We start from the raw sequence: 27,763 nt of genomic DNA, 5'->3' as shown, positions 1-27,763 counted from the left end.
CCTGGATCAGATGGACCAACGGGTCCAGAGGATTTAAACCAACATGCACACGATCCACCGGCTGTGTCGAGTCTGCATCGGACAGAACCTTCCCCAGGTGTGTGTGTATGTGTGTGTGTGTGTGTGTGTGTGTGTGTGTGTGTGTGTGTGTGTGTGTGTGTGTGTGTGTGTGTGTGTGTGTGTGTTCTATTGGGTAACACTTTACTGTAATAGGTATTCATCAGATTGACATAACACTCATAACCATCACCTTCTGACAGCTGTGGTTAAGTGTCATTCGGTAAGTTATGTCACTTTTGATGCAAAGTTGACATTGTTTGAGATGTTTTTGTTCTGACAACTTGACATAAAGACAATTTAAACTGTCATAGCAGACCTAATTGCCTTAAACTTTAAAAATTCTGTCAAGTTGTCAGAACAAAAACATCTCAAACAATGTCAACTTAGCATCAAAAGTGACGTACACCGCAAAAACTCAACATCTTTCCAAGAATATTTGTCTTATTTCTTGTCAAAATGTCTCATTTCTAGTCAAAACTAAACTCTTTCCACTTAAAATAAGACTCATCACCTAAAAATGAACTTGTTTTTAGATCATTTTCACTTGTTTCAAACTAATTTTCACTTGAAATAAGTAGAAAAATCTGCCAGTGAAAGTAAGTTTTTTGTGTTTGTAATAAGAAAGAAAAACTTGCTCCACTATCAGATTTTTCTACTTATTTCAAGTGAAAATCTGCTTGAAAGAAGTAAAAAGTGTCTAAAAACAAGCTGCTTTTTATGTGATGAGTCTGATTTTAGGTAGAATGAGATTGGTTTTGACTAGAAATAAGACAAATATTCTTGGTGAGATTTTGAGTTTTTGCAGTGTGACAACTTGACATAAAGACAATTTAAACTGTCATAGCAGACCTAATGGCCAAACTTTAAAATGATGTCAAGTTCTCATAACAAAAACATCTCAAATAATGTCAACTTTGCATCAAAAGTGACATAACTTACTGAATGACACTTAACCACAGCTGTCAGAAGTATTCATTGATGTTTATGACAGTGTTATGTATAAAACAATAGACAGAATCTCCTTTAGTTGTTTACATTCTACTTCCTGGTAGAAAACCAGCTGTAATGTGAATGAGATCAATAGTAACGAACCAGAGTTTAGCTATATATCATATTTTTCACGCCCTATCACCGTTTAGACAAATCTGAAATGATTGAAGAAACATTACTATTTCTGTGTGTGTGTTTTGTGTTGCTATGTGTTGTATTTATTCAGTTTGGGGGAATCACAGTGTCTAGAAAGCATCAGTGGCTCAGCTGACAGGGACAGCTAACGGTAGCTAAGCTAACAGTAGCTAAGCTAACGGCAGCTAAGCTAACAGCAGCAGCTAAGCTAACGGCCGTAGCTAAGCTAACAGCAGCTAAGCTAACGGTAGCTAAGCTAACAGCAGTAGCTAAGCTAACGGCGGTAGTTAAGCTAACAGCAGGACGTCAGCTGTTAAAACCCTCCCGTTGTGGGACACGACATGAAACTACTCCAGTTAGCTCAGTCATGTTGGAACTCAGATATCCGCTGGAGAAAATATTTTTCCATGGAGCGTTTATTGAGTCACTGAGTTATTAAAGTTAAACAGGTAGCTAACCGTTAGCCCGGCTAATCTATGATAACCATGATAACCCACTAATTACAAAAACCTGCACACATAAATAGTAATGTTTGTCCAATCATTGGTTTTATAAACTTTACAAACATCAGATTAGTCTAAACGGTGATATAGTGACATGAAAAATTAGATAAATATAGAGAAACTCTCGTCCATCACTATTGTTTTGCCGGTTTTGCTCTTCCGGTGAAATTTTATGTTTACGTTTCCGTGGTTACCTACGGTCACGATGCAACATGGCCGCCTCGGTTCGGTGCGTCGCCCACTTATGTATTTGTAACGACTTGTAACAACTCATTCTAAGGAACCAGAAAGCTTTCATTTGTAGCAGCTGTGATTCACCTTCAGTCAAATACAGATTTATGAAAGACAGGTTTGATTTTAGATCATAAAAAGACAAATAAGTTACAGACTGGGCCTTTAAAGGACGGTAGCACATCTGAAATCTAGGGTCGTGACGACGATACACTCAGCTCACGAGACGAGACGAGACGTGATTTTAATAAAACTACAATGACAAAATATCTGACTGGACCAACAGACTTTTATTTAACCGAGTTGCATTTTGAAATGTTTTATTATAACTCTTTACCAGGGGTGGAAAGTAACGAGTTACATTTACTCAAGTTACTGTAATTAAGTAGGTTTTTTGTGTACTTGTACTTTTTTGAGTAATTTTTAAAATCAGTACTTTTACTTTTACTTGAGTACATATTGTTGGAAGAAATGTACTTAGTTACATTTTAAATAGCTTAAGTTACAAAGTAAAAAATATATAACTCTGTGTGGGTTGTAAAAGTAGCTACGCCGCTGCCGCCTCTCTCTCTCTCTCTCTCTCTCTCTCTCTCTCTCTCTCTCTCTCTCTCTCTCCCTGCACAGACGCACTCAGCAGCAGCAGGTACACACCTCTCCCCCCTCACCGCTACGTGAGTTTGTGCATAACAGGGCTCGTCGCTATGTTGTCGTCTTAATATTAGCCATTAGCCACAGCTAGCGGTTAAAAGCTGACGTTAATGATTAAAGACAACGTTATCAGGCATGTCCATCTATTCGGCTACGTTTATGGTGACCGTGCCAGACACACCGGGGCTGAAGGCCGGACCGGCGGTCCGTTGAGTTAAATGTAGGAGCTCAGATCCATGGCCATGCTCAAAGGAACAGACAAGCAGCCCACTGCTTCAGAGCAGTTACAGTAAAGAGGCAAGAGAGAGAGAACCTACAGTAACCCCCCCCCTCCCCCCCCCCCCCTTCTCCTTGAGAGCAGACAGGAAAGACAGTAAAAAAAACAGGTGTGTGTGAGTGAAAGAGGGAGAGAGAGAGAGAGATTTTTCTTTTCTTTTTTTATCCGTATTGAAAATGGTATTGAGTATCGAATATTTTCCTTAATATTGATATTGAGTTGAAAATGTTAGTATCATGATCATGATGGTGACAACCTTAGTGCCAGTAACTGTAACTGTCCATCTGATTGGCTCTGGACAACTGCAGTGTCAGAAGGTCAGAATCAAGTTGGTGCCACAGGAGCTAAAAGATGATGGAGACCAGTGTATCGATGGAGAAGGGACAAATTTGGAACACAGAGACATGCACAGAGAATGTTAGGCCAATCTCTGGCCATTATAGCCCCCCCCCCCCCAAAAAAAATGAAAAAAAGTAACTAAGTAACTTTTACTCTGAGTAAATTTTAAATGAACTACTTTTTACTTTTACTTGAGTAGATTTTTACACCAGTACTTTTACTTTTACTTGAGTAAAATTTCATCAAGGTAACAGTACTTTTACTTGAGTAGATTTTTTTGGTACTCTTTCCACCCCTGCTCTTTACATGCACGATGTAAGCACAAGCTTTTAACTTCTTCCACAAATTGAAACTAAAACTAAAATGTATAAAAGTTAAAATAAAATAAAATATTCCTTTCTTTTTTTCAAGTGCAAACAACATGATGTGCAGTGTTAACTCTGTAGTGGAAAGGGGCAAAGTAATGGTAACTGGTAGTGGAAACCCTGCTTTACATCGTTTTAACATTAAAACATTTTTAAAAAATCTTGCAAGACAGATTTTTAACGCGACGAGAAATATCGTTAATCTCGCGACACACCCCTACTGAAATCTGTCAGAAATGTTGAACTATCCCTTTAAAGTAAGTTTGATTTAATCTGTAGAAACTAACACACACACACACACACACACACACACACACACACACACACACACACACACACACACACACACACACACACACACACACACACACACACACACACACACACACACACACAGTGTATGTGGGAACAAAGCAGCAGGAAACAAAGGGCTCGTCTGATTGGCTGAACGGTGTGATGATGTCACTTCTGGCTCGTTGTCATTTCCTGGCAAAACATCCAGAGCTTCCTGTGTGTGTGTGTGTGTGTGTGTGTGTGTGTGTGTGTGTGTGTGTGTGTGTGTGTGTGTGTGTGTGTGTGTGTGTGTGTGTGTGTGTGGACAGTGAAGTGGTCTGAGTGTGAGAGTGTGAAGATCCAGCTGAGAAACAAACACAGACTGTTTAAACAACTCCTCACACACACACACACACACACACACACACACACACACACACACACACACACACACACACACACACACACACACACACACACACACACACACACACACACACACACACACACACACACACACACAGCAGGAGTTTTAATATCAGCCTGTCAGTCTGAACTCAGGGACATTTAACTTCCTTTGTGTAGAGAAACTGTGAGGACGCGTCGACCTTTGGTTGGTTGCTCAGAGACAGACACACACACACACACACACACACACACACACACACACACACACACACACACACACACACCTACACACACACACACACACACACACACACACACACACACACACACACACACACACACACACACACACACACACACACACACACACACATGGTTTGTATGTGAACCCTGAGCTTGGGTTGATGGAGGACAGGTGTTGTCGTTGTTACATTCACATGTTTTTATTCCCATTAAGAATTTAAAAATTTCTTGTGGAAACGGTGAAATTCAGTTAAAGGGGAATTGCCTTTTTTTTTTTTTTTTTACAACCTGGACCTTATTTCTATCATAAAATGCAATCATTTCCTCCCCCCGATAACTTTGGTGTCATTATATCCGTATAATTGAGTCTACAGGGCAGCAGAATGCAGCCTCTAAATAACACACTGCAAAAACTCAAAATCTTACCAAGAATATGTATCTTATTTCTAGTCAAAACAAATCTCATTCTACTTAAAATAAGACTCATCACATAAAAAGCAGCTTGTTTTTAGACATTTTTTTTTACTTCTTTCAAGCTGATTTTCACTTAAAATAAGTAGAAAAATCTGATAGTGGAGCAAGTTTTTCTTTCTTATTACAAACACAAAAAACTTACTTTCACTGGCAGATTTTTCTACTTATTTCAAGTGAAAATGAGTTTGAAACAAGTGAAAATGATCTAAAAACAAGTTGATTTTTAGGTGATGAGTCTTATTTTAAGTGGAAAGAGATTAGTTTTGACTAGAAATGAGACATTTTGACAAGAAATAAGACAAATATTCTTGGAAAGATTTAGAGTTTTTTGCAGTGCACATTATCTGCAGAGAAACTCCTTCATTTCACCAATATTTACATGTTGACAATCCAGAGTGAAACATGGAAACATGGCGCTCTGCCGGTGGCGTTTGCACCAGAGTGGAAACAACAGGAAGCATACGATTTTCTTCTTCTTCTTTTTTTTTTTTCCTCAAATTTTTTATGGAAAAAGTACAAAAATAAACAACACTGGCATTTTTCATAGTGCATATACCATAAGTGTGAAGGGAATGCCAGATGAACATCATTCAACATTAGTGCAAGTTAACTCACAATAGGAACATACACATTAGTGCTTCAATAGAATACATTTAGAGCAGTGGAAATAAAATTAAAATTAAAATAAACATCTCAAAATAAATAGTCAAAAATAAATTAAATATAAAATAGAATAAACATTGATTTCATAAGGGGGATTCAAATCAATTTTAGTTATTCATTTCAGTGGGAAAATTCTTTAAATTATCATATAGTTTCTGTGCCTTTATTTCTGTTACAAGTTTTAGTGATTTCATTTTTTCTCTACATATCTATCTGGCCTGTCTAGCCTCTACCTGGTCTTTTTACTAAACTCAACCAATGGGACAATTACACTTCTCACTCAAAGTCACAACTCCACTTCCAGGTATGGGACCAAACACTGCATGTTCCCCGGGTCCTTTTGGGGGAAAAGAAAGGCCATATAAATCCCATACAAAGTGGGGAAATGGTCCCATGTTCCCTGCTTTCCCCCAAGGACCCTTTTGGGGGAAAGCGGGGAACATAGGACCCTTTTTTAGAAAAAACATGGGACCCTTTTTTAGGAAAGTGTCCTGATGTTGCATTGTGAGTATGATGTTGTATTGTTATGTGTATGTGAGCACTTACATTTACATTTACAGTTACATTTATATGTAGGTACGCGTGCATATGCAGTATGTATTTGTAATCCAACTTCTTGTGAGCCGGGGATAAGGTGGGTGGGGTTTGGGGGGGGCTGTTGAAGTGGGAGAGCAGTGTGCTCTGTGTCTGTTGTGTAGTAGTATGTCTTTGTGTTATTTTTGTATGTGGGACCCCCTCGAAAACGAGATGCTGCATCTCAAGGGGCGATCCTCAATAAATTGAAATGTTCTCCGTTTTCCCCCAAAAGGGTCGTATGTTCCCCGGATTGGGGAAAAGCGGGGACCCTTTTTTAGAAAAAAGTATACATAGTTGAATAAACTTTATTGTCAATCACACAATGTAACTGACAGTTACACTGGGGATCGAAATTACGTTTCCCCAAACTCCAAATGTGCAATTTAAAAACATAAAAAAATGTCAACATCCATTTACCACACATACATAACATAAAAGCACAGAGATACTGACAGAGGCCTGTGATGTTGTGGGGAGATAACAAAGTGCAAAGTCCAGAGCAGCATAGGGTTAGCCTTTCGGGGAACGTCGGGATGATCCCGTTGTGACGATGTGACGAGTACAGAGTTCAGTTGTGAGTTCACATGGAGGAGGGAAGATAAACAGTCGTCTGGAAATAAATACTCAAGTAAAGTGAAAACTCTACTGAAGTAGTACCCCCTGCACATGCTAACACGCTAACAGGCTAAGCTAACGTGCTAACGGTGCGTTCTCTGCAGGTGAGCGTCGCTCGGGGAAAAGACGGGTTTGGATTCACCATCTGCTCCGACTGTCCCGTCAGAGTCCAGGCCGTGGACCCAGGTAGGACCTCACAGCCGTCGTCATGGTGATGGTGATGATGATGACTCTCTGGGCTCTTCTGATTGGCCGGTGGTTGTGTTTCAGGCGGTCCGGCTCACCGGTCCGGGCTGCGACTGGGAGACTCGGTGCTGCAGCTGAACGGACTTCCTGTGGAGACATGGAAGTGTGCCGACCTCGCCCACGCCATCAGGTAACCACGGCAACCACCCACGCTTTGACGGTCTGACCCCCCATGTTACAATGTTCTGTTTATTTATTTGATATAGACGTCACAGATACATGGAGACTGTTCCAGTGGACAGACCAGATGTTTTGCTTGGGTGTGTTGTTTAGCACATGTGCTAATTTTCAACACCAGTCCATAGGCGGCTAATCTAAAAATACAGACCATAATTATCAACAGTATAAGATAAAACCAAGTGCATGACACTACATCATGACAGTAGCAGACTAAAAAACACAGAGCACAAGATCAATGAGAGGAGAAATCATGATCCTAACAGTAAAAACAGTAACAATGAAAAAGTCCATATTTATACATGTGAACATTGTTGTTTTGCTTTTAATCCTCTGTTAAAGGGATAGTTCACCCAAGATTGAAATGTCCCTCACTATCTCCTCCCCCTCATGTGGACTAAGGGCTGGGAGAAGTTTCAGAGTCCTCCGTGGCTTCTCTGAGTTACAGGGGGTCTCGGCGTAGCAGTGCATGTCCATATGACGGTTGCCAATGGATACCAACTGTCTTCATAACAAAAAGACACACCAAAAAACATCCAGATACCTCCATGCTGCTCGTATGTAATGTCCGTCTTGTATTGAAGCCCCGACATGAGAAATTGTCCCGAAAAAAATTAAATAAGTCTATATTTCCAGATAGTTCACCCAAAAATGATCTATCTATCCCTTTAAACAAGTTTGTATCAGTGTCTAGTTTCAGGTGAGTGGGTAAAGTGTTCCATAGGTTAACTAACCCCTCTTACTGAGGGTTAGGGGACTGTCCACATGATGTTGTACACTTGGGAACAATGCAGTTGCCATAGTAGGAGGCTCGTGTGTTTACTCAGCTTGAGCTGCAGCGTCTTTTTATCAGTGCAGAAAACAACAGAGGTGATTCACAGTTATGAAGACGTTTAAAAACCAGTCTGATGTTACAGTCAATTATAAAGTTTTCAAATGCAAGAAGGTTGTGTTTTCTTAGGATGCCGCAGTGGTGCCATCTCATTGGTTTTTGATCCATAAAAGGATAACATAATTTTTATTGCTTACAATACACCAGCAGTAACACTGTAGTAGAGTAACACTGCCCCCCCCCCCTACAGGAGCTGTCCGTCCCAGATCGTCCTGGTGGTGTGGAGAGGTTCACCGGAGCTCAGGCCACGCTGTGAAGCTCTGCTCCGCCCCCCCACCTCTACATACAACATGGTGAGTAACGCAATATTTCTTTTCGTAGGATAGGTCCGGGAAAGTCCCGCCTTTCCCGCCTCTGATTGGCTAGATGAGCTCTCCTCTGATTGGTTATTCCATTTGGCCGTCCAACGTCATCTCACAACAGCACTGCAGTAAACTAAGTGAAATGTTTAGTGTGTTGTGACGCCGTGGTGAAGCGGTTTACGTTAACGCCTCGGGGCTCTGGACAGGAGTCACCACGTTTACATCAATAAATACATGTTTTACAATGAACTGAGCGTCAACATTAAATTAAACTGAATCAAAATACAACAGAGGGGAATTTGTGCGACATGTTTGTTTCTTCGTGCACGTTGAGAGGGAAAAGAGGGAAGATGTTGGTGCATGTGCAGAAGCGTCTGGAACGGATGTTGTTCTTCTCTGTGTCTCCTAGACGACGGGCAGGAAGCTGCTGCGTCACCCCGCCCACAGTAAACATGGCCGCCGGCGGGTCCAGTCCACTCTAGGAGCTCTGGGGTCTCTGTGGCGGGAGAGGAAGGAGGAGGAGGAGGAGGAGGAGGAAGAGGAAGAGGAGGAAGAGGAAGAGTTCTCTCCTCCCACCACCACACTGAGAGGAACACGCGTGACATCATCAAACGGAGACAATTACATCATCCTGTCACCGGTCGGTCCAGGAGGACAGGTGAGTCAGAGGGGGGGGGGGCTGCGCATGCACACATAGATACTATAGGTAAGGGATAATGTATAGTTCGGAGGTTGTTATGGAGAAATAAACCCCGACAGGTTGTATGGTTTCATACAACATGAAGGGGTTTATTTCTCCATAACAACCGACCAACTGTACATTATCCCGCTTATTACACGGCTTACGAGTGAAATAATTAATTTGAAACATAATGTTGATCAAAATACGACTTTCATCGATTTAAAATTGCATTTAGCGAATCTGCAAGACCGGTCACTTCCGCTGTTTTGCTGAGCCTCCTCCCGTTCGTGCATTTGAAGCCTTTGATAATCAATCAGTGGATCGATGGATTACCATACACGTACGTGTTACGGTGTGTGTATTGTGTGTAGTCGTATCTGTCATAAACAAGAGATTAACTTTACTGTTTACGGGGTGCGTTTGTGTCGCGGAGCCGCGGTGCCAGCTGCACCGAGAGGAGAGGAGAGCTGTGACACCGGGTCAGAGGCTCTGATGCAGGTTTGGTTTCCAGCAGCGATGTGGAGGAGCCTCCACTCTCCTTGTAACAAGTTACCAGTCATTTATCTCTAACATCGCTATTAGTCCGACGCTGTTTAATGACGGTAAAAATGAAACACAAGGTAAATATCCTGTAGTTTCTCTTTTCTGTGCTGCGCTGATCAGAGCGGCGTCCCTAGCAACGGTCTGTTATACATGACGACGGTCCGTTATACAGAAATAACAGACCGCAGAACGCAGCGCTGGACCAATCAGAGAGCAGGATTCAATAGAGCCGTGTAATAAGCCTATATACTGACTAGATGCTGCAGCTCTACTGAGTGGAATACGTCTACGCGGCGGCCATCTTGGTCAGGGGGAAGCCGTGTCTACTTCCTGCATTAGAGGTCTATCAACCATTAACATCACCACAACTCACTGAATATTCAACCCATTCTCAAGCTGTTTGGTTTATTATAAATGTCAGACACATATTTATGATACAACAACAATTTTATTTTATTTTTTCTATGTATTAAACATAGACTTCCATACTCAGACACACACCCACATGCATAAACACAGTGAAACATGTTCTACAGGGTCTGACTGGTCTGACTGCTGGTCAGACGTTTATATGTCTATGGTCAGAAACCCCTCACCAAGATGGCTGCCGTGTTGACGTACGCTGAGAAGCAGAAGGCCTCATCTAGTCAGCATGCCATAGATACATACTGTATGTATCTATGGCATGTGCAGACCGGCCGCCATCTTTGACCGCTGTCTACGGCAACTCCACTTGGACAAACTTCATCAGGGCGCTGCCTGATTTGCGTACAAGCGGAAGTCTGCTTAAAGTTCTGTAAATTTAAAATACTGTTATGTGAAAATGATTTAAAAACCGCGGAGGTCCGTCATAAGACAGCCGCAGCAGACTGGTTTATTCAGTGAGTGTTGTGGTAGTTCTGATTGTTTGTGGTTGTCATGGTGATGAGAGAAAAGAGGAGAGTAAACACTAAAAGTCTCTGTCTCTGTTCCTGTTTTCTGAGCATCAAGATCCAGACCACCACAACCAACCCTCAGTTACATTACTAATAAAGTTACATTACTAATAAAATAAAAAGATAAAGCATCTCTGGCGACGCACACAGAGCAGTGATCCTAAGTCAATTACACTAAGTTTGTCCAAGTGGAGTTGCCGTACGTAGCTGTCACTAATCGGGTAGCGTTGCAAATCGGGTAGTGACGGGCGGCGTAACTGAGCGGCGGCCATCTTGGGTCAGTCCACTCACACTAAAGAACTATTCATCATCACTCTGCAACACTCTGTCTATGTAGATAATAACATGACTTAGAGTTCAGTGTTGTGGTGTGATAACGATGTTCTCCTTCTGCTCCGTGTTGCAGCTGCTGCAGCCGCTCTACCAGGACACCGGGACCATCGGTGAGAACCAGCTCTACTATTGGTTATTGGTTATTGATTGATTGATTTATTTTATTTATTTAAAAGGGACAGTACACATTAATGAACATCCGTACGTGTGCACAAATGTAAATGCGTCAGAGTTAGCAACTTGCTAATGTGCATCCGTAGTCCCTTGGCAGGTAACACACAGACAGACAGAAATACACAAGAATTATGAACAGACCCAAAGAAACGGCCTATTTTCACGGCCTGCTGACCGGCGGGCGCTAACCCTGGGCGGAGGGATACGTGAAGTGGTTAGGTCCAAATAAAAACTGTGTTTTTCCTGCACTTTGAAGGGCTGGAAAAAATTATATTATAGTGAACAATGGAACTGTGTATTTTTTTTCAGGTAAAACCTCTTTTAGGCCGTGAAAATAGGCCGTTTCTTTGGGTCTGTTCACAACACTGTATGTTGTAAATCTCTGGGCAGGGCTATTATGGGCTGGCGTTGCTAACGGGAGGAGTGCAGAGAGTCTTCTACTGCAATTAAAGTACTTAGGGGCTATTTGGAGATCATACAACCCCACTTTAAAAAAATGATACTATCCCTTTAAAGTACATTTAAAAGCAAGTACTTTTTTACTCTTACTGCAGTAACATGTCGACTGAGATACTTTTACTTGTAACAGAGTACATTTTCACCAGTAGTATTTGTACTCTTACTCAAGTACTGGGGTGGAGTACTCTGTCCATCTCTGATGACTGATGGGTTTGTTATGAACTGACCAGCTCTGCTTATTGGTTTAGTTTATTTATTTATTTATTTCATTCATTCATCGAGCTTAAAAAACAAAAAATTAAATAAAACAATGACAATAGAGAATGTGAAGTTACGTCACGCCGCTTTGCGGTGTGGGACGTCGGCTACTACTCCCTCCACTGACTGATCCAGACATCATGAACTATCTCGTTTTTGGTATTAGTGCATATAGCTACTACTGTGGCAGCAGTACTGTCCCACCATCATTACTTTTAAGCGACTTTGGGGAACTTTTTTTAGGGAGACGAGCAAGTGTTTACATCCGCGATCCTCCAAAGATGGCGTCCAACGTCCCACAATGCAAAGCGGCGTGACATAACTTCACATTCTCTATACTGTAACTCTTGAATGAAAGGGGGCAGAAATAAAAAAAAAAGAATGAAATAAAATAAATGTAGCAGCTGCAGCCCAACCAGCTACTCATCATCTTAATACAGTGTTGACATGCTACATGCAGTATAGACACACATATGAATTTACTGTCACATGCGCACATATACACATATACACATAAATACATAAACACCAATATCTGTATATACATCCATACAAACACACATTTTCACATGTACACGCGCAGACACTTAAGCACATGTTTGTGTAATACACCTTTACGTGTGGTTTTATTACATTTACACCAGGTCATATTTCTGAATCATGTTATTTTTAACAGTTTTTTTTATATACAGTTTGATCTTGTTTCTTTGGTTTCCTTGTTCAGACTGTGACTCCTCTCACAGAGAAACAATGTTCCTTCACTTTAGTTCTGAATCTCGGTTTGTTAAATATCTCTGTTCCCTTTAAACTATAACGACTTTCTCTTTTTTCAAATTGTTTCTGGATTTTAGTTGGTACACTGCAAAAACTTGTCTTATTTCTTCTCAAAATGTCTCATTTCTAGTTAAAACTAAACTCTTTTCACTTAAATGAACTTGTTTTTAGATAATTTTCATTTGTTTCAAACATATTTTCACTTGAAATAAGTAGAAAAATCTGCCAGTGAAAGCAAGATTTTTGTGCTCGTAATAAGGAAGAAAAACTTGCTGTGAAAATCTGCTTGAAAGAAGTAAAAAGTGTCTAAAAACAAGCTGCTTTTTAATGTGATGAGTCTGATTTTAAGTAGAATGAGATTTGTTTTGACTAGAAATAAGACAAATATTCTTGGTAAGATTTTGAGTTTTTTTGCAGTGTAATATTTGGTATTTTTCATCAATTTATTGGTTATTGATGAGTGATGGGTGTGTGTGATTGATCTCAGGTCGCCTGTACCAGACTCACCCCAGCAGCCGAGGTCACGGCCTCCTGCACGACCCCCAGCCCGGGTCGTCACGGCAACCCTTCGCCAGCCACACCCTCTCCTCCTCCTCCTCTTCCCCCGGTAACTACGGCAACTACCAGAACTGCACCATCGTCCCGTCCCACCGGCCGTGCTCCGCCTACGGCCGCTACGTCACGCCGGCGCCCAAGACGCTCATCTTCCCCGTCTTCGTCCAGGTGAGACTTCCTGACCCAACGGACCAATCACAGAGCAGCAGCTCGTCGTCATGGAGACAGGACGAAGCTGCTTTTAAATATGAAGATTTATCCATTTAAACTAAATAAAACTACAGCAACAACAACTAGTGGTGTTGTTACATTTAAAGGGATAGTTCACCCAAAGTTGAAATTTCACTCATTACACTGCAAAAACTCTACATCTCACCAAGAATATTTGTCTTATTTCTAGTCAAAACAAATCTCATTCTACTTAAAATAAGACTCCTCACATTAAAAGCAGCTTGTTTTTAGACACTTTTTACTTCTTTCAAGCAGATTTTCACTTGAAATAAGTAGAAAAATCTGATAGTGGAGCAAGTTTTTCTTTCTTATTACAAACACAAATAAACTTCCTTTCACTGGCAGATTTTTCTACTTATTTCAAGTGAAAATTAGTTTGAAACAAGTGAAAATGATCTAAAAACAAGTTCATTTTTAGGTGATGAGTCTTATTTTAAGTGGAAAGAGATTAGTTTTGACTAGAAATGAGACAAATATTCTTGGAGAGATGTTGAGTTTTTGCAGTGTAACAGTCTTCACCTGTCTCTGGTGTTGTAGACATGTTGATGTTGTCTAGATGTTGTTGTTGTTAACATGTTGTTGTTGTTGTTGTTGTTGTTGTTGCAGCCTCTGGACCTGTGCAGTCCAGACCGAACGCTGCTGATGTCAGAGGAGATGGTTCTACACCAGGCCGACTCGCTGCCCGCCAAGGTGACACACACACACACACACTGCACCACACGGCTGAGACTTCAACACACACACACTACAACCCTAACCCCAGGAGGGTATTGATCAGTGGTGGCCGGTCAAGGGCTAGGGCGTGTAGAAAGTGTAGACACAGTAAACATAAATAACATAATAAAAAGTAATTATCATAATATATAATATAATTATCATATCTGTTCAGTGTTCATCATACAATGGGTTTTACTCTGAAATGTGTAAGCCTTTCCATTCCATATTGGGTTTATTCTGGGTTGTTTCATACATTTACATAGCGAGGGGCGCCGGCCTAATGAGTGTGTATGTGGGCTCTTAAACTTTTGGCTTCCATGTGACTTCATGCTGCTCTCTAATTGGTCACTTCAAGATTCTCCTCCGGGCGCAGCTCTCTGGCGGCGGCGGCGGCAAAAGTAAAATCAGTTGTTTCTTTATGAAATAATCCTTTCATGAGGCGTTCGCTGGAGTAAAAAAAAAAAGGATAAAGGAGCTTGGACCAGAGCAACCTGACTTAAAAATCCTGCAGCAGGCAAGTGGCCGTGGACGGAGTTACACGATGTTTCTCCCAGCTGTGTCATAAACACAGCTGGCTGGATGTGAAGTCAGCAATGCTCTTTATTTATCTTATTGATCTGACGCCCCCCCCTTCAATTTATTTTAGCAGCAGCCGCCACTGGTATTGATTATTGACTGAGTCTGTGTCAGAGCTCTGGACCAGGATCAGTTTCACTGTAACAAGGATACTGCTGACACACACACACACACACACACACACACACACACACACACACACACACACACACACACACACACAGTGTTTTAGTTTCATCTCCTCAGTGAAGTGAAGAGGAGTCGTTGTTAGCCGAGGTCAGAGGTCAAACAGCTCAGAGTGACATCACAGCTTCAGTCCTACATCCAGCTGACCTCGTGACCCCGTGACCCCGTGACCTCGTGACCTCGGGTCTGACCACATCCTCAGTGGCGGTGTCCATGGCAACATGGAGAAACAGGAAGCAGACGTTTTCAGATATTTTCAGCTTTTTCTGAGTTTCACATTTAACATAAACCAGTAGAGCTCTGAGATCGACTGGTTTATACTCTCTCTCTCTATATATATAAAGAGACTATATTAGACTCTATATATATATATAGAGTATAAACCCAGTAGAGCTCTGAGATCGACTGACTCAGGTCAGATAGTGGAGCTCAGAGTTCAGACCAGACATGGTGAAGCAGCATTTAGCTGTGATGCTGCAACAAGTGGAACATCAGTCCCAACTGTCAGCACTTTTACATCCAGGTTAAAAACATTTCTCTTTTCTCACCACTGTGACCTCTATAACCTGGTAGACTGGACTTCCCTTCACACCAGACGGCTGCATCACTGGTTTCTGCTCATCTATAAAACCATTCTCATCATCACACCTCTCTACCTCTCTACCTCTCTACCTCTCTACCTCTCTACCTCTCTTCTCTTCTGCACCTCTCCCACCCTGCCTGCAATCTAAGGTCCAGTGCTTTCATCAACCTCTCCATCCCCAAAGTCTGCACCGTCTTCAGACGCAGAGCCTTCTGGTTCGCTGCAGCCTTGGACTGGAACATCCTGTTACCTACAAAACACCTTCAACTTTCTGTCTTCACCTCTCTCTCTGTCTTCAAACATCATCTGCTACAGATCACAGTCGACTCCTGCACTTATAGCTAATAGGCCTCTTGTCATGCCCTACTGATTAACTGTTTTATTGTATTGTATTGTATTATATTGAATTTTTCTGTGTAAATTTATTAACCTTGTTTTCACTTTTAGCACTCCCCTCCCCCCTCCCCCTTCAGGCTGCACTTGAAAATAAGAATTTTGTTCTTAATTTGCTCACCTGGTTAAATAAAGGTTAAATAAATAAAATAAAACGTGCTGATAGCTGAGCTCTTTTTAACAACTTTTAACTTTATCTTTTTCCTTTTCTTCTACTTTTTATTTGCTCCTGCTTTTAACTCTGTGTGTTAAATGTTTGGTCTTTATGTAAAGCACATTGAGTTGCCTTGGTATGAAATGAGCTGTATGAATAAAGATGTCTTGCGTTGCCTGTTGCCTAGGTGACGGTGTTGATCTACAGCGACCTGCTGCTGCTGACCAGAGAGGACGAAGCCGGACGCTGCAACGTCCTACAGAGTCCCCTGTACCTGAACGCACTGCAGCTCCGAGAGGGTCAGTGGTCACCATGGTTACTGTTGTTGTTGTTTACAAACACTAACCTGTTGTCGTTGTTGTTTTTCCAACACTAAACATTCCTACCAAACCAACGGTAGCTACATGCTACAGTTTAGAAACTTCACCACCATGTCGCCCAGATAGGATGCTGCTGAAACTTCTGTTCATTTAGACTCAATACAAATGATCAAGTCCTTTATATCTGTAAAACGTATTAACCCTGTCTCCTCCCACCATCTTTGCTCAATTGACACCAAACTTGCTGCAGAGCATCTCCAGACTGTCCTCCACATTCCACAGATTCATCAAAAATTGAGCCTCCAGTGCATGAAAATGTTTGACTGTAAACATAAACCATCCAATTCCTGCTAAATACATTTTCAATCTTCCTGAAAAAAGAGAGAATATTCATATTCAATAGTCATGGTTGATGAAGTTTGGTAAATATCAGAATTTGATCTCAAAAACTGAATTTTCTAGAACGTTTAGAATTCTGCTCTCATGGGAACAACTGCAGTCAATGTAAGAGTGGCATTTTTAAACATCACATTTTCTCTTATGAAGCAAAACACTTATCATTAAAAAAAAAATCACCAACATTTCCATGCTGTCTAGATGCAATTTATGTATTAACAGATTTTTGTTTAGTTAACAGGATTTGTGACATTTTGACAGCTGCTGCCCGGTCGGTGACTGAGTCTATTAGAGAAGACACACAGCAGGTCTCACTACCAGACCATCAGCTCAGTGAGTTAGCAGCTGGTTGTTGGTGTTGGAGGATCTGGGTTCAAGACCCAACAAGGGAGTTAACTAAAATACTAGATGGTCTTTGTGAAACAAATGTACAAGATTTTAGAGTCATAGTAGATGTTTGACAAATTCATATCAGAATTTTACCTCAAAAACTGATTTTTCTTTTTACAATGGTTTCAAATCTGCCTGCAGGACAGTGAATGGTTTACTCAGTTTGTGAAGCCACTGTTGAACTGCTACTTGTTAATCAGCTCAGTGCAAAGTGAACATTATAAGGTTCAACTGTCCTATCTTCCTATTCTCCTTTTGTTGCTCAGAATTTGCCTAAATTTGCCCCAAAGAATAGCCCAGACCCGACCCATAATTGACCCCCGCCCCCTCCACTCACTCTCTGGCTAAGCCCCGCCCCCTCCACTCACTCTCTGGCTAAGCCCCGCCCCCTCCACTCACTGGGACAAACAGTCAACATTGGGTGACAGTTGCTATGGCAACAGCTGTCACAGTAGAGACATTTCACAGGAGGCAGAAAGATTAAATATCATCTATAGTCACCAAAACTTCACTTAGCTTTACTGCTATGGCTGTCGGTTGTTAGCCTGTCTATGGAGTTTTACATTATACGTTAGCATTAAGCTAGCGGGCTTTATGCTTAGTTGTGATACTGGCTAACATCTAAACATCTCTGACAATATGTTGCCTCAAATACGTTGTTGACTTAACTGAGAACAGATGTAGACATCCTTGTTAAGTTTATCCAGGTTTAGTTGGTGTTGTGTTCTACTGCATAACTTTATCCAGAGCAGACACTTCTCTGGGTTGAGATGTGGCTGGGAAAAGGTAAAAAAATCCCCCCCGTGGCCTCTCAGGATACCTAGTGTCAGAGTTACATGTACCCCATGAACACCGTTTGACCATTTTAAACTTAAAATGTCAAGAAAAAACATATAAAAACCAATGAAAACTGACTAACTGCAATGCATTTCAATGGACGTGGAAGCAGAGAATGTCCCAGTGTATGGGCTAGCTATGTGCACTGTGATTGGCTCATCGTGTTTGGGGGCGTGGCTTAGCCATAGGTCAATTGTTGTTGTTTACAGACACTAACCTGTTGTTGTTGTTGTTGTTGTTGACAGTGCCCTCGGAGCCCCTCCTCCTCTACCTCCTCCAGACCTCCTGCTCCCGCCGCGTCGTCAGCCTCGAGTCCTTCAGCGTCGAGCAGAAGGTCCGCGTCCGCCTGTGTCTCCATGACAACATCCATCGCCGGCTGGTCGCCACGGAGACGGCCCCCCTCCTCCTCCCCCCCTCCTCTGACCCCTCCCCCTCCTCCTCCTCCTCCTCTCCTCCAATCAGGACCAGCGCTGCTCTGCCTCCCCCGCTCCTCCCCCTCCTCCTCCTCCCCCCCGTTGCCCCCGGCGACCAGAGGAGCCCGGTCTGGAAGGAGAGGGGGAGGGGGGAGGAGGAGGAGGAGGAGAGGAGGAGGAGGAGGGGGGAGGAAGAGGAGGATGAAGACGTAGAGGAGCGGCAGCAAGGAGAGGGAGAGAGCGCCTCAGAAACATCAGAGAGTGTCTGGGGGCGTGGCCTGTTGCTAAGCCCCGCCCACCTCAGCATGAAGGAGCAGGAGGGGCGTGGCCTGTTGCTAAGCCCCGCCCACCTCAAAATGAAGGCGCAGGAGAGTGATGAAGATGAAGAGGAGGAAGAGGAAGAGGAGGAGGAGGAAGGAGGTGCAGAGGAGTTCAGACCTGCAGGTGAGTCAGCTGCCAGGGGGGCGGGGCTTCACAGAGTGGGCGGGGTCATATATATACTGACTAGATGGCGCCTGTCACTACCCGATTTGCGACGCTACCCGATCTGTGACAAAACTGGCCGCCATCTTGGACAGCTGCCTACGGCAACTCCACTTGGACAAACTTCATTTGGGCACTGCCCGATTTGCGTACATGCTTAAAGTTCTGTGAATTTAAAATACGGTACTGTGAAAATGATTAAAAAATAAAATAAAATAAAATAAAAACCGCGTAGGTCCGTCATAAGACAGCCGCGGCAGACTCGTTTATTCAGTGAGTGTTGTGGTAGTTGTGATTGTTTGTGGTTGTCATGGTGATGAGGCCGGCGAGAAAAGAGGAGAGTAAACATTAAAAGTCGCCTGTGTTCCTGTTTTCTGAGCATCAAGATCCAGACCACCACAACCAACCCTCAATTTACATTTCTAATAAAGTATTTAAAAAAATAAATAAAAAGATAAAGCGTCTCTGGCGACGCACATAGGGCAGTGATCCTAAGTCAATTCAACTAAGTTTGTCCAAGTGGAGTTGCCGTACGTGGCTGTCACAAATCGGGTAGCGTTGCAAATCGGGTAGTGACAGCGCCTTCTGCTTCTCAGCGTACGTCAACACGGCGGCCATCTTGGTCAGGGGTTTCTGACCATAGACATATAAACGTCTGAGCAACAGTCAGACCAGTCAGACCCTGTAGAACATGTTTCACTGTATTGTTGCATGTGGGTGTGTGTCTGAATATGGAAGTGTATGTTTAATACATTTAAAAAAAAATATAAAAATGTTTCAAAAAAATGTTTTTTTGTTGTTGTATCATAAATATGTCTGGCATTCATAATAAACCAAACATCTTGAAAACTGGTTGAATATTCAGTGAGTTGTGGTGATGTTAATGGTTGATAGACCTCTGATGCAGGAAGTAGACACGGCTTCCCCCTGACCAAGATGGCCGCCGTGTTGACGTATTCCACTCAATAGAGCTGCCTGGGAGTTTTACCACTTGGTTGGTTGGTTGGTTGGATGGTTGGTTGATTGGTTGGTTGGTTGGTTGGTTGGTTGGTTGGTTGGTTGGTTGGTTGGTTGGATGGTTGATTGATTGTTTGGTTGGTTGGTTGGTTGGATGGTTGGTTGGTTGGTTTGTTGGTTGGTTGGTTGGTTGGTTGGTTGGTTGGTTGGTTGGTTGGTTGGTTGGTTGGTTGGTTGGTTGGATGGTTGATTGATTGTTTGGTTGGTTGGTTGGTTGGTTGGTTGGATGGTTGGTTGGTTGGTTGGTTGGTTGGATGGTTGGTTGGTTGGTTGGTTGGTTGGTTGGTTGGTTGGTTGGATGGATGGATGGTTGGATGTTTGGTTGGATGGTTGATTGATTGGTTGGTTGTTTGTTTGATTGGTTGGTTGGTTGGATGGTTGGTTGGTTGGTTGGTTGGATGGTTGGTTGGTTGGTTGGTTGGTTGGTTGATTGGTTGGATGGTTGTTTGGTTGGTTGGTTGGTTGGTTGGTTGGTTGGTTGGTTGGTTGGTTGGTTGGTTGGTTGGTTGGTTGGTTGGTTGATTGGTTGGATGGTTGTTTGGTTGGTTGGTTGGATGGTTGGTTGGTTGGTTGGTTGGTTGGTTGGTTGATTGGTTGGATGGTTGGTTGGTTGGTTGGTTGGTTGGTTGGTTGGTTGGTTGGTTGGTTGGTTGATTGGTTGATTGGTTGGTGGTCCGTTGGTTGGTTGGTTGATTGGTTGGTTGATTGGTTAGCTGGTTGGTTGGTTGGTGATTGGTTGGTTGGTTGGTTGGTTGTTTGGTTGGTTGGTTGGTTGGTTGGTTGATTGATTGATTGGTTGGATGGTGGTCCGTTGGTTGGTTGGTTGATTGATTGGTTAGCTGGTTGGTTGGTTGGTGATTGGTTGGTTGGTTGTTTGGTTGGTTGGTTGGTTGGTTGTTTGGTTGGTTGGTTGGTTGGTTGGTTGGTTGGTTGATTGGTTGATTGGTTGGATGGTTGTTTGGTTGGTTGGTTGGTTGGTTGGTTGGTTGGTTGTTTGGTTGGTTGGTTGGTTGTTTGGTTGGTTGGTTGGTTGGTTGGTTGATTGATTGGTTGATTGGTTGGTGGTCCGTTGGTTGGTTGGTTGATTGGTTGGTTGATTGGTTAGCTGGTTGGTTGGTTGGTGATTGGTTGGTTGGTTGTTTGGTTGGTTGGTTGGTTGGTTGTTTGGTTGGTTGGTTGGTTGGTTGATTGGTTGATTGGTTGATTGGTTGGTTGGTTGATTGGTTGATTGGTTGGTTGGTTGGTTGATTGACTGACTGACTGTTCTGTTCCTTGTGTAGTTCTGCGTCGCTCGCTGTCTGAGGGGTTTCTGCTGCAGGAGCCTCGATCACCGCGCTTCCTGTCTGACAGCACCATCCACCGGCTCACCAGACCCGGGTCTACTCTAGACCCAGACCTGGACCAGGACCCCCCCTCCATCCAGACCCTGAGGAACCAGCTGACCAGAGAGGGGGGGTCCCTGCACCAGATGCTGCTGCTGCTGAACGGTCCCAAGGTACAGACCCCTAGAGACCAGTAGAGACCGGTAGAGACCAGCAGAGACCAGTAGAGACCAGTAGAGACCAGTAGAGACCAGCAGAGACCAGTAGAGACTGGTAGAGACCAGTAGAGACTTGTAGAGACCAGCAGAGACCAGTAGAGACCAGTAGAGACCAGTAGAGACCAGTAGAGACCAGTAGAGACCAGTAGAGACCAGTAGAGACCAGCAGAGACTTGTAGAGACCAGTAGAGACCAGCAGAGACCAGTAGAGACCAGTAGAGACTTGTAGAGACCAGCAGAGACCAGTAGAGACCAGTAGAGACCAGCAGAGACTTGTAGAGACCAGTAGAGAGACTGGTAGAGACCAGTAGAGACCGGAAGAGACCAGTAGAGACCGGTAGAGACCTGTAGAGACCAGTAGAGACCAGTAGAGACCGGTAGAGACCTGTAGAGACCGGCAGAGACCGGCAGAGACCAGTAGAGACCGGTAGAGACCTGTAGAGACCGGCAGAGACCAGTAGAGACCAGTAGAGACCGGTAGAGACCAGTAGAGACCGGTAGAGACCAGTAGAGACCAGTAGAGACCAGTAGAGACCAGCAGAGACCAGTAGAACCAGTAGAACTTGACTGTTGTTCTGTTCTGTTCAGGAGTCCGAGTTCAAAAACCTGCAGCTGAAGAAGAAAACCAAGACTCTGTATGTAAACACACACACACACACACACACGTCTTTTTGTTGTTGTTTTGGTTTTTACTTCCTGTTTGTAGCCTACTTCCTGTTTGTACTTCCTGTTTGTACTTCCTGTTTGTACTTCCTGTCTCTGACTTGTCTTCACCTCCCTAGAGCCACTGATGTCCGTAGTCGCCTGGCGTTTCTACGGCGACGGAAACACAGTACATGTTTCCATGGTAACAGCTTGGAGAAAGCTCTGAGGAACAACAGGTAAGAACATACCGCCTACTTTACTTTACTACTAACCCTAACCCTACTTTCACTCTTTCTTTTTCATCATAGTATCGACAAACCTTCCTCCTCTTCCTCCTCCTCCTCCTCCTCCTCCTCTTCCTCCTCCTCCTCCTCCTCCTCCTCCTCCCCCTCCTCCTCCTCCTCCTCTTCCTCCTCCTCCTCCTCCTCCTCCTCTTCCTCCTCCTCCTCCTCCTTCATCAACTCAAGTTTCATCATCAAGTGGTACAATTTGGTACTTTAGGTGGAGGCAGGCTAACACTACCTATACGCTTCCAGTGTTTGAGCTAAGCTAATTAGCGACTTTAGGTAGGAGGCAGGCTAACACTACCTATACGCTTCCAGTGTTTGAGCTAAGCTAATTAGCGACTTTAGGTGGAGTCAGGCTAACACTACCTATACGCTTCCAGTGTTTGAGCTAAGCTAATTAGCGACTTTAGGTGGAGGCAGGCTAACACTACCTATACACTTCCAGTGTTTGAGCTAAGCTAATTAGCGACTTTAGGTGGAGGCAGGCTAACACTACCTATACACTTCCAGTGTTTGAGCTAAGCTAATTACGGCGATACGGCTCTATCTCCATGGTTACTGCACGCACAGTGGAAAGGATGGTGTCTATCTGCTGGTCATGGACTCGGGAGTGAGGCAAGACACGGGAAAAAAAATGTTGGCGTATCCCTTTAACTGATGATGATGGATCCCCTCCCTGAACGCACCAATCAGAGATGAAATGTTTGTGTTTTTCAGACCGTCTGTGGGGGAAGTGCTGCGGTGGGGGGACAGCCTGGAGGCTCTGCTGACCAATCAGTGTAAGACGCTCCACTTCCTGTTGGTGTTCAACTGTTTCATTCATTCATTCACCTTTATTTAACCAGTCACGACAGCTGAGAAAGCATTCTGATGTCGACAACGGCCTGGTAGAAGGTGAAAGACGTCCTCGGGGGCAAAACAGAGATACAACACTATAAATATAGACAGTTAAAGCACACAGAGGCAACACTAGCTGCGTTTCCATCACAGATTTTCACAAAATAAAAGCGACATTTCTGAAATTTCGAAAAAAGTGCAATTGTTATTTGCAGGTGTTTCCATTGAAAGGTGTTTGGCGAATGAGCCGTAGTCTAGTCTAGTTAGTAATGGTTCAACAATGTTTTCAGACTGTTTTAAATAAATCTGAGGGCGCTTTAACCTTTCATTTTCTTCATACTGATCTTCAATAATTCAAGAAATTTCCAACCATTTCATACTCTTCCTATTTTTTCATGTCTTCAAGATTGTTTCTTCAGTTTCTGCACTTAATTCAGCATAGTTTCAACAATTTATTCAGCTCATTCAGCTTCCAGCTTTCAGCATTCACCCGTAGTTGCTTCAGGAAATGCATTATCTAGTTCTCACTGTGTTTCCATTACACTTTGAAATCTGATCATCTGAAAAACCACCTCATGAGAGCATAAAAAAGTTTTAGCGATATTTGAGAGTTCTTTCGAAGTGTAGGTGTTTCCATTACCAGTTTTTTTTTTTGTAACTTATTTTTTTTATTCAAATTTTCTTTCAACAATTACAGTGTCAGGGCACATCATACATACATAGTTAAACACTCATCCTTATATCAATGTCCTTATTGTTCAGTGGCAATGGTGGTGTCCTCTTCTCGTCTTCTGTAATCAGTCCATTTTTCACATTTGTCCTCAAATTGTGTCTCTTGTAGTCTCAGTTTGTGAGTGATTTTCTCCATTACAAAAATCTCCTCTACAGTGCACATCCACTGCTCCTCCGTCGGGGGGTCTACTTTGTACCACATTCTGGTCATTGTTTTTTTACTGGCTGCAGTACAGCAATACTTTAACAAGATACTCATCCTCTTTTTGTATTTTATCGTGTGTTAGATTCCCCAAGTAGAGTATCTTACATGTTTTTGGTATCTCATATCCTATTATTTTTTGTAAACCCCTCCATATTTTGTCCCAGTATCCTTTTAACTTTTGGCAGGACCAGAATGTGTATGGTCAGCATCCATGTGGCCACATGCTCTCCAGCATGGCTGCTGAATAGACACCGTCCCTTTTTTAATCTTGGGGGTAATAAAAAATCTGACCGTATTCTTCCAGTTGAATTCTCTCCAGATCCTGGAGCTAGTGGACGTGCACTGTGTTTTACAAATATTAAACCACTCTTCCTCTGTTATTTGTTCTTTTAATTCCTTTTCCCATTTTTCTTTGATATAAAGAGAGGAAGACTTTCTACATGACATCAAACCTTTATAAAGGACTGAGATTACTCTGCATGTTTTACCTTCATAAACTCTCCGAAATTCCATTACCAGTTTTTAACTTCGATATTTAGGTTTTGCGCATTTCAAGGGGCAATGGAAACACACCTAATGTCATATAAAACATAGTGACACAAGACGACCATAGAGTAGACAACATGGTAGAATACAACGATGACAGACACTCTGTGTTCGAAACCACATACTCCATACTCCATACTTCCATACTGCATACTTCCATACTCCATACTACATACTAATCGATCATACAGTATGCAGAGCGTTCACACTGCTGCGTACTATGATAACCCACAATGCATTTCGCTCCTGCCCGAGCCGAAATCAGCCGCCCTGAAGCTGATTTCACTTAAGCTCTAAACTCTGTAAATATATAACTTCAGCAACATTTGAAACATTTTCAGGCGAGAAAGTACTACTTCGTATCCCCATGGTGTTGAAAAAATGACAAAATAACACCTATTTACAATTTTAGTCGGACGAAGTCGGACTTCTCTGGCGTTAGTAAAACCAGCCGTAGTGAGCACTGTACTTCCGGTTTCTGTGTCAAAATAAAGCACCCGTTGCAATTGACCATAAAGAAAGCCGTTACAATGACGTCAGTGCTCTTACTTTATAAACAGGAAGTGAACCTGTCCCCACTGTGGCTAGCTTGGAAACGCCGTTTGGACCGACCTCGTGCTCCTCCTTCTCCGTTCTTTTTTTTTTTTTTTTCGCGGCAAGGAAGAGGCGGTCCATGACGTCACGTTGCGTTGCATCTTGGGTAGTTTGAGTATGAGTAGTGACCTCATGATGTATACTCAACATTTCGGCCGAATCTAGTATGCATCCGGGAACTTCTCGCCTACTGCAAATCGCATACTGCGCAGTGTGAACATACTGCATACTCAAATCGTTAGTATGAGTAGTACGAGTAGTAGGAGAAGTATGCGGTTTCGAACACAGCCACAGTCAGAGTAACTGGCAGTGTGATGACAGTGTGACTCTATTGGCTAACCAGTCCCCCCCGACTCTCTTCTCATTGGTCAGATGGTCTGGCTGTGTTCCGCCACTTCCTGAGGTCGGAGTTCAGCGAGGAGAACCTGGACTTCTGGTTGGCTGTGGAGAGATTCAAGAGGACACGCCCCCTCGGCAAAATGACCACGAGAGCAGCGAAGATCTTTGACGAGTTCATCTCCACCAGCGCAGCGAGACAGGTACCGGTTAGCCTCGCGTCACCAGGCTCTTCCTGGTCTCTGTTAACTCAGAATGTCTTCTGCATTCTGGTTCCCGTCTGTAGCGGAGACCGAAATCACCAAATTCACCAAATTCACCAAAATAAAAGTGTTCACCAACATAAAACTTATAAAATAGACATTAACTTGTAATACAATAAAAGCAAAATGTTAACTTAATGGCTCGGGGACTTTCTTGTAAATTATATTGCTTAAATTAAAGAGTTTCACCGCATTTTATTAGCTTGGTGCTTTTATTTTGAAGGAAAGGCCTGTGTCTTTTGCCTTGGATCTGTAGTAGTAGTAGTTTATTTGTCCCCGTAGGGAAATTGAGTTGCAGCAGATCATCACACTCTTTACATTTCATCTAAAAAAAACAAAAACAACACAGATAAAAACAGCACAGTACAACTTTCACACATAGATTAACACTCATCATTAACACTCATTATCAGTGAGTCAGTTTTATGTTCATCTCAGCCTGAACCTGGTCAGACCAGCTGAGCAGCTCTGAGCTGACCAACACTAACACTGACTATCCAGTATTATTAAGGGATGTAATGGCCCTGGGCACAAAACAACATGTAGCTCTGTTTTTATTAAACAGAGGGGGGCGGTAGTGATGCGCGGGCCGGGTTTTTTTCCAACCCGCGGGTCCCGCATCTATGAAGTATTTTGACCCGCCCCAGCCCGCCCCGCACCACCGCATCTATTTTCACAACCCGCCCCGACCCGCCCCGCTGCTAATAAACGTCAGACAGCGGCCTTTTTTACTTTGAAAGGGCAGACAGAGGTGCTGTGTTGCCGGTAGCTTGTCAGTGTGGACTGTGGAGCTCATGAGGAGCGGGAGAGTCACAGTGCAGCGTGTAGCAGCCGCGGTGGCCGCCGCCTCTCGTCCTCCCCAGTCCCTGCTCTCAGTGAAACCAACCCCGCTCTGCTGATGCGCCCAGCCGCCGTCTCATCCGGTTCCCTCACACCTCCGCCGGCTTTCCCGTCAACATCAGCGCGGCCCTGATAACACACTCTGGACTTCATCGTCAGTTTTTTTAATGACCCGCCCCGACCCGCACCGCAAATAAAGTAAAGATTTCTTGACCCGCACCGCCCCGCCCCGCGGGCTGACCCGCGGGACCCGCGGGCTACGGGTCAGCCCGCGCATCACTAGGGGGCGGTATCGTCGCCCGGATGGAAGAGGGGTTACTGAGGGGGCAAGTTTCCTTTCCTGCCAAAACAGACCGGTCTGTCGGCCTGGCAGTGTGTGCTGTGATTGGTCATGTGATGAACCTCTCTCCGTCTGCAGGTTAACGTGGACTCGGCGGTGAGGGAATCGACCAATCGTAGCCTTCGCCTCGGCGTTAGCCCCGCCTCCTTCCAGCTGGCCCAGGATCAGATCTTCAGCCTGATGGAGACCGACAGTTACCCGCGGTTCCTCCACTCCCGCCTCTACGCCCAGCTGGCCAATCAGGAGCAGCAGCAGCAGCAGCACGCCGCCGTGTCGGCCAATCAGAGCAGAGCTGGGTCGGTGCCCGTCGGCCAATCATAGAGCAGGAGGAGGAGGAGCAGAGGGAGCGCCACGTCGGCTTCAAAAACCAACCAATAAAAGACTTAGTCCACCCAGGTGCATTATGGGAGATGTAGGAAAGCAGCTCGTTGCCTTCACTGAGTCAAGTGTTGTGATTGGTCCATGAGAAGCTTCAGATGTTCTACCTATTGATTATTATTATCCACCTTTTTCCGAACGTCAAAAACGTAGCCTGTTTTGCCGTTTTTTTGTTCTTCCGGTGGAATTTTATGTTTACGTTTCCATGGTTTCAGTAGTCGCGGTAAATGCATGGATTTCTTTTTTTTTCCCCCAATGTAAATGTGTAAAACACATGGATCATCACAGCAGCTTTTAACAGTGGATATCACACAGACTGACATCCGTGTCCAAAGCCAGCGTTAATAGATCCATGCGTTTACCGCAACTATGACAACGACTGGAAACCATGGAA

At 43.6% G+C, this 27,763-nt stretch overlaps 1 protein-coding gene across 1 annotated transcript; it reads left to right on the top strand.

Moving 5' to 3' along the window:
- Positions 1 to 27,385, top strand: LOC310991857 (regulator of G-protein signaling 3-like). Its single transcript, XM_083979788.1, has 18 exons — positions 1 to 97; positions 6,905 to 6,986; positions 7,071 to 7,176; positions 8,306 to 8,408; positions 8,827 to 9,075; positions 10,984 to 11,020; positions 13,063 to 13,298; positions 13,968 to 14,051; positions 16,158 to 16,269; positions 18,159 to 18,307; positions 18,446 to 18,698; positions 18,741 to 18,770; positions 21,107 to 21,321; positions 21,955 to 22,001; positions 22,149 to 22,247; positions 23,016 to 23,077; positions 25,585 to 25,751; positions 27,070 to 27,385. Exons 1-18 carry the CDS (start codon positions 44 to 46, stop codon positions 27,310 to 27,312), a joined length of 2,328 nt encoding a protein of 775 aa, XP_083835914.1. The 5' UTR covers positions 1 to 43; the 3' UTR covers positions 27,313 to 27,385.
- Positions 27,386 to 27,763: the final 378 nt, after the last annotated feature.

The sequence above is a fragment of the Trachurus trachurus genome, assembly GCF_905171665.1.
Source record: "Trachurus trachurus genome assembly, chromosome: 9".
NCBI lineage: Eukaryota > Metazoa > Chordata > Actinopteri > Carangiformes > Carangidae > Trachurus > Trachurus trachurus.
The sequence above is the reverse complement of the archived record's forward strand: the minus strand, read 5'-3'. Positions and strand labels throughout refer to the sequence as shown.

What these genes read in the sequence shown, in the direction of transcription:
- LOC310991857 (XM_083979788.1), top strand. Translation starts at nt 44, where the DNA reads ATGCACACGATCCACCGGCTGTGTCGAGTCTGCATCGGACAGAACCTT. An exon ending in TCGGACAGAACCTTCCCCAG is followed by an intron (nt 98 to 6,904) that starts GTGTGTGTGTAT and finishes CGTTCTCTGCAG; the next exon opens with GTGAGCGTCGCTCGGGGAAA. An exon ending in AAAGCTCTGAGGAACAACAG is followed by an intron (nt 22,248 to 23,015) that starts GTAAGAACATAC and finishes TGTGTTTTTCAG; the next exon opens with ACCGTCTGTGGGGGAAGTGC.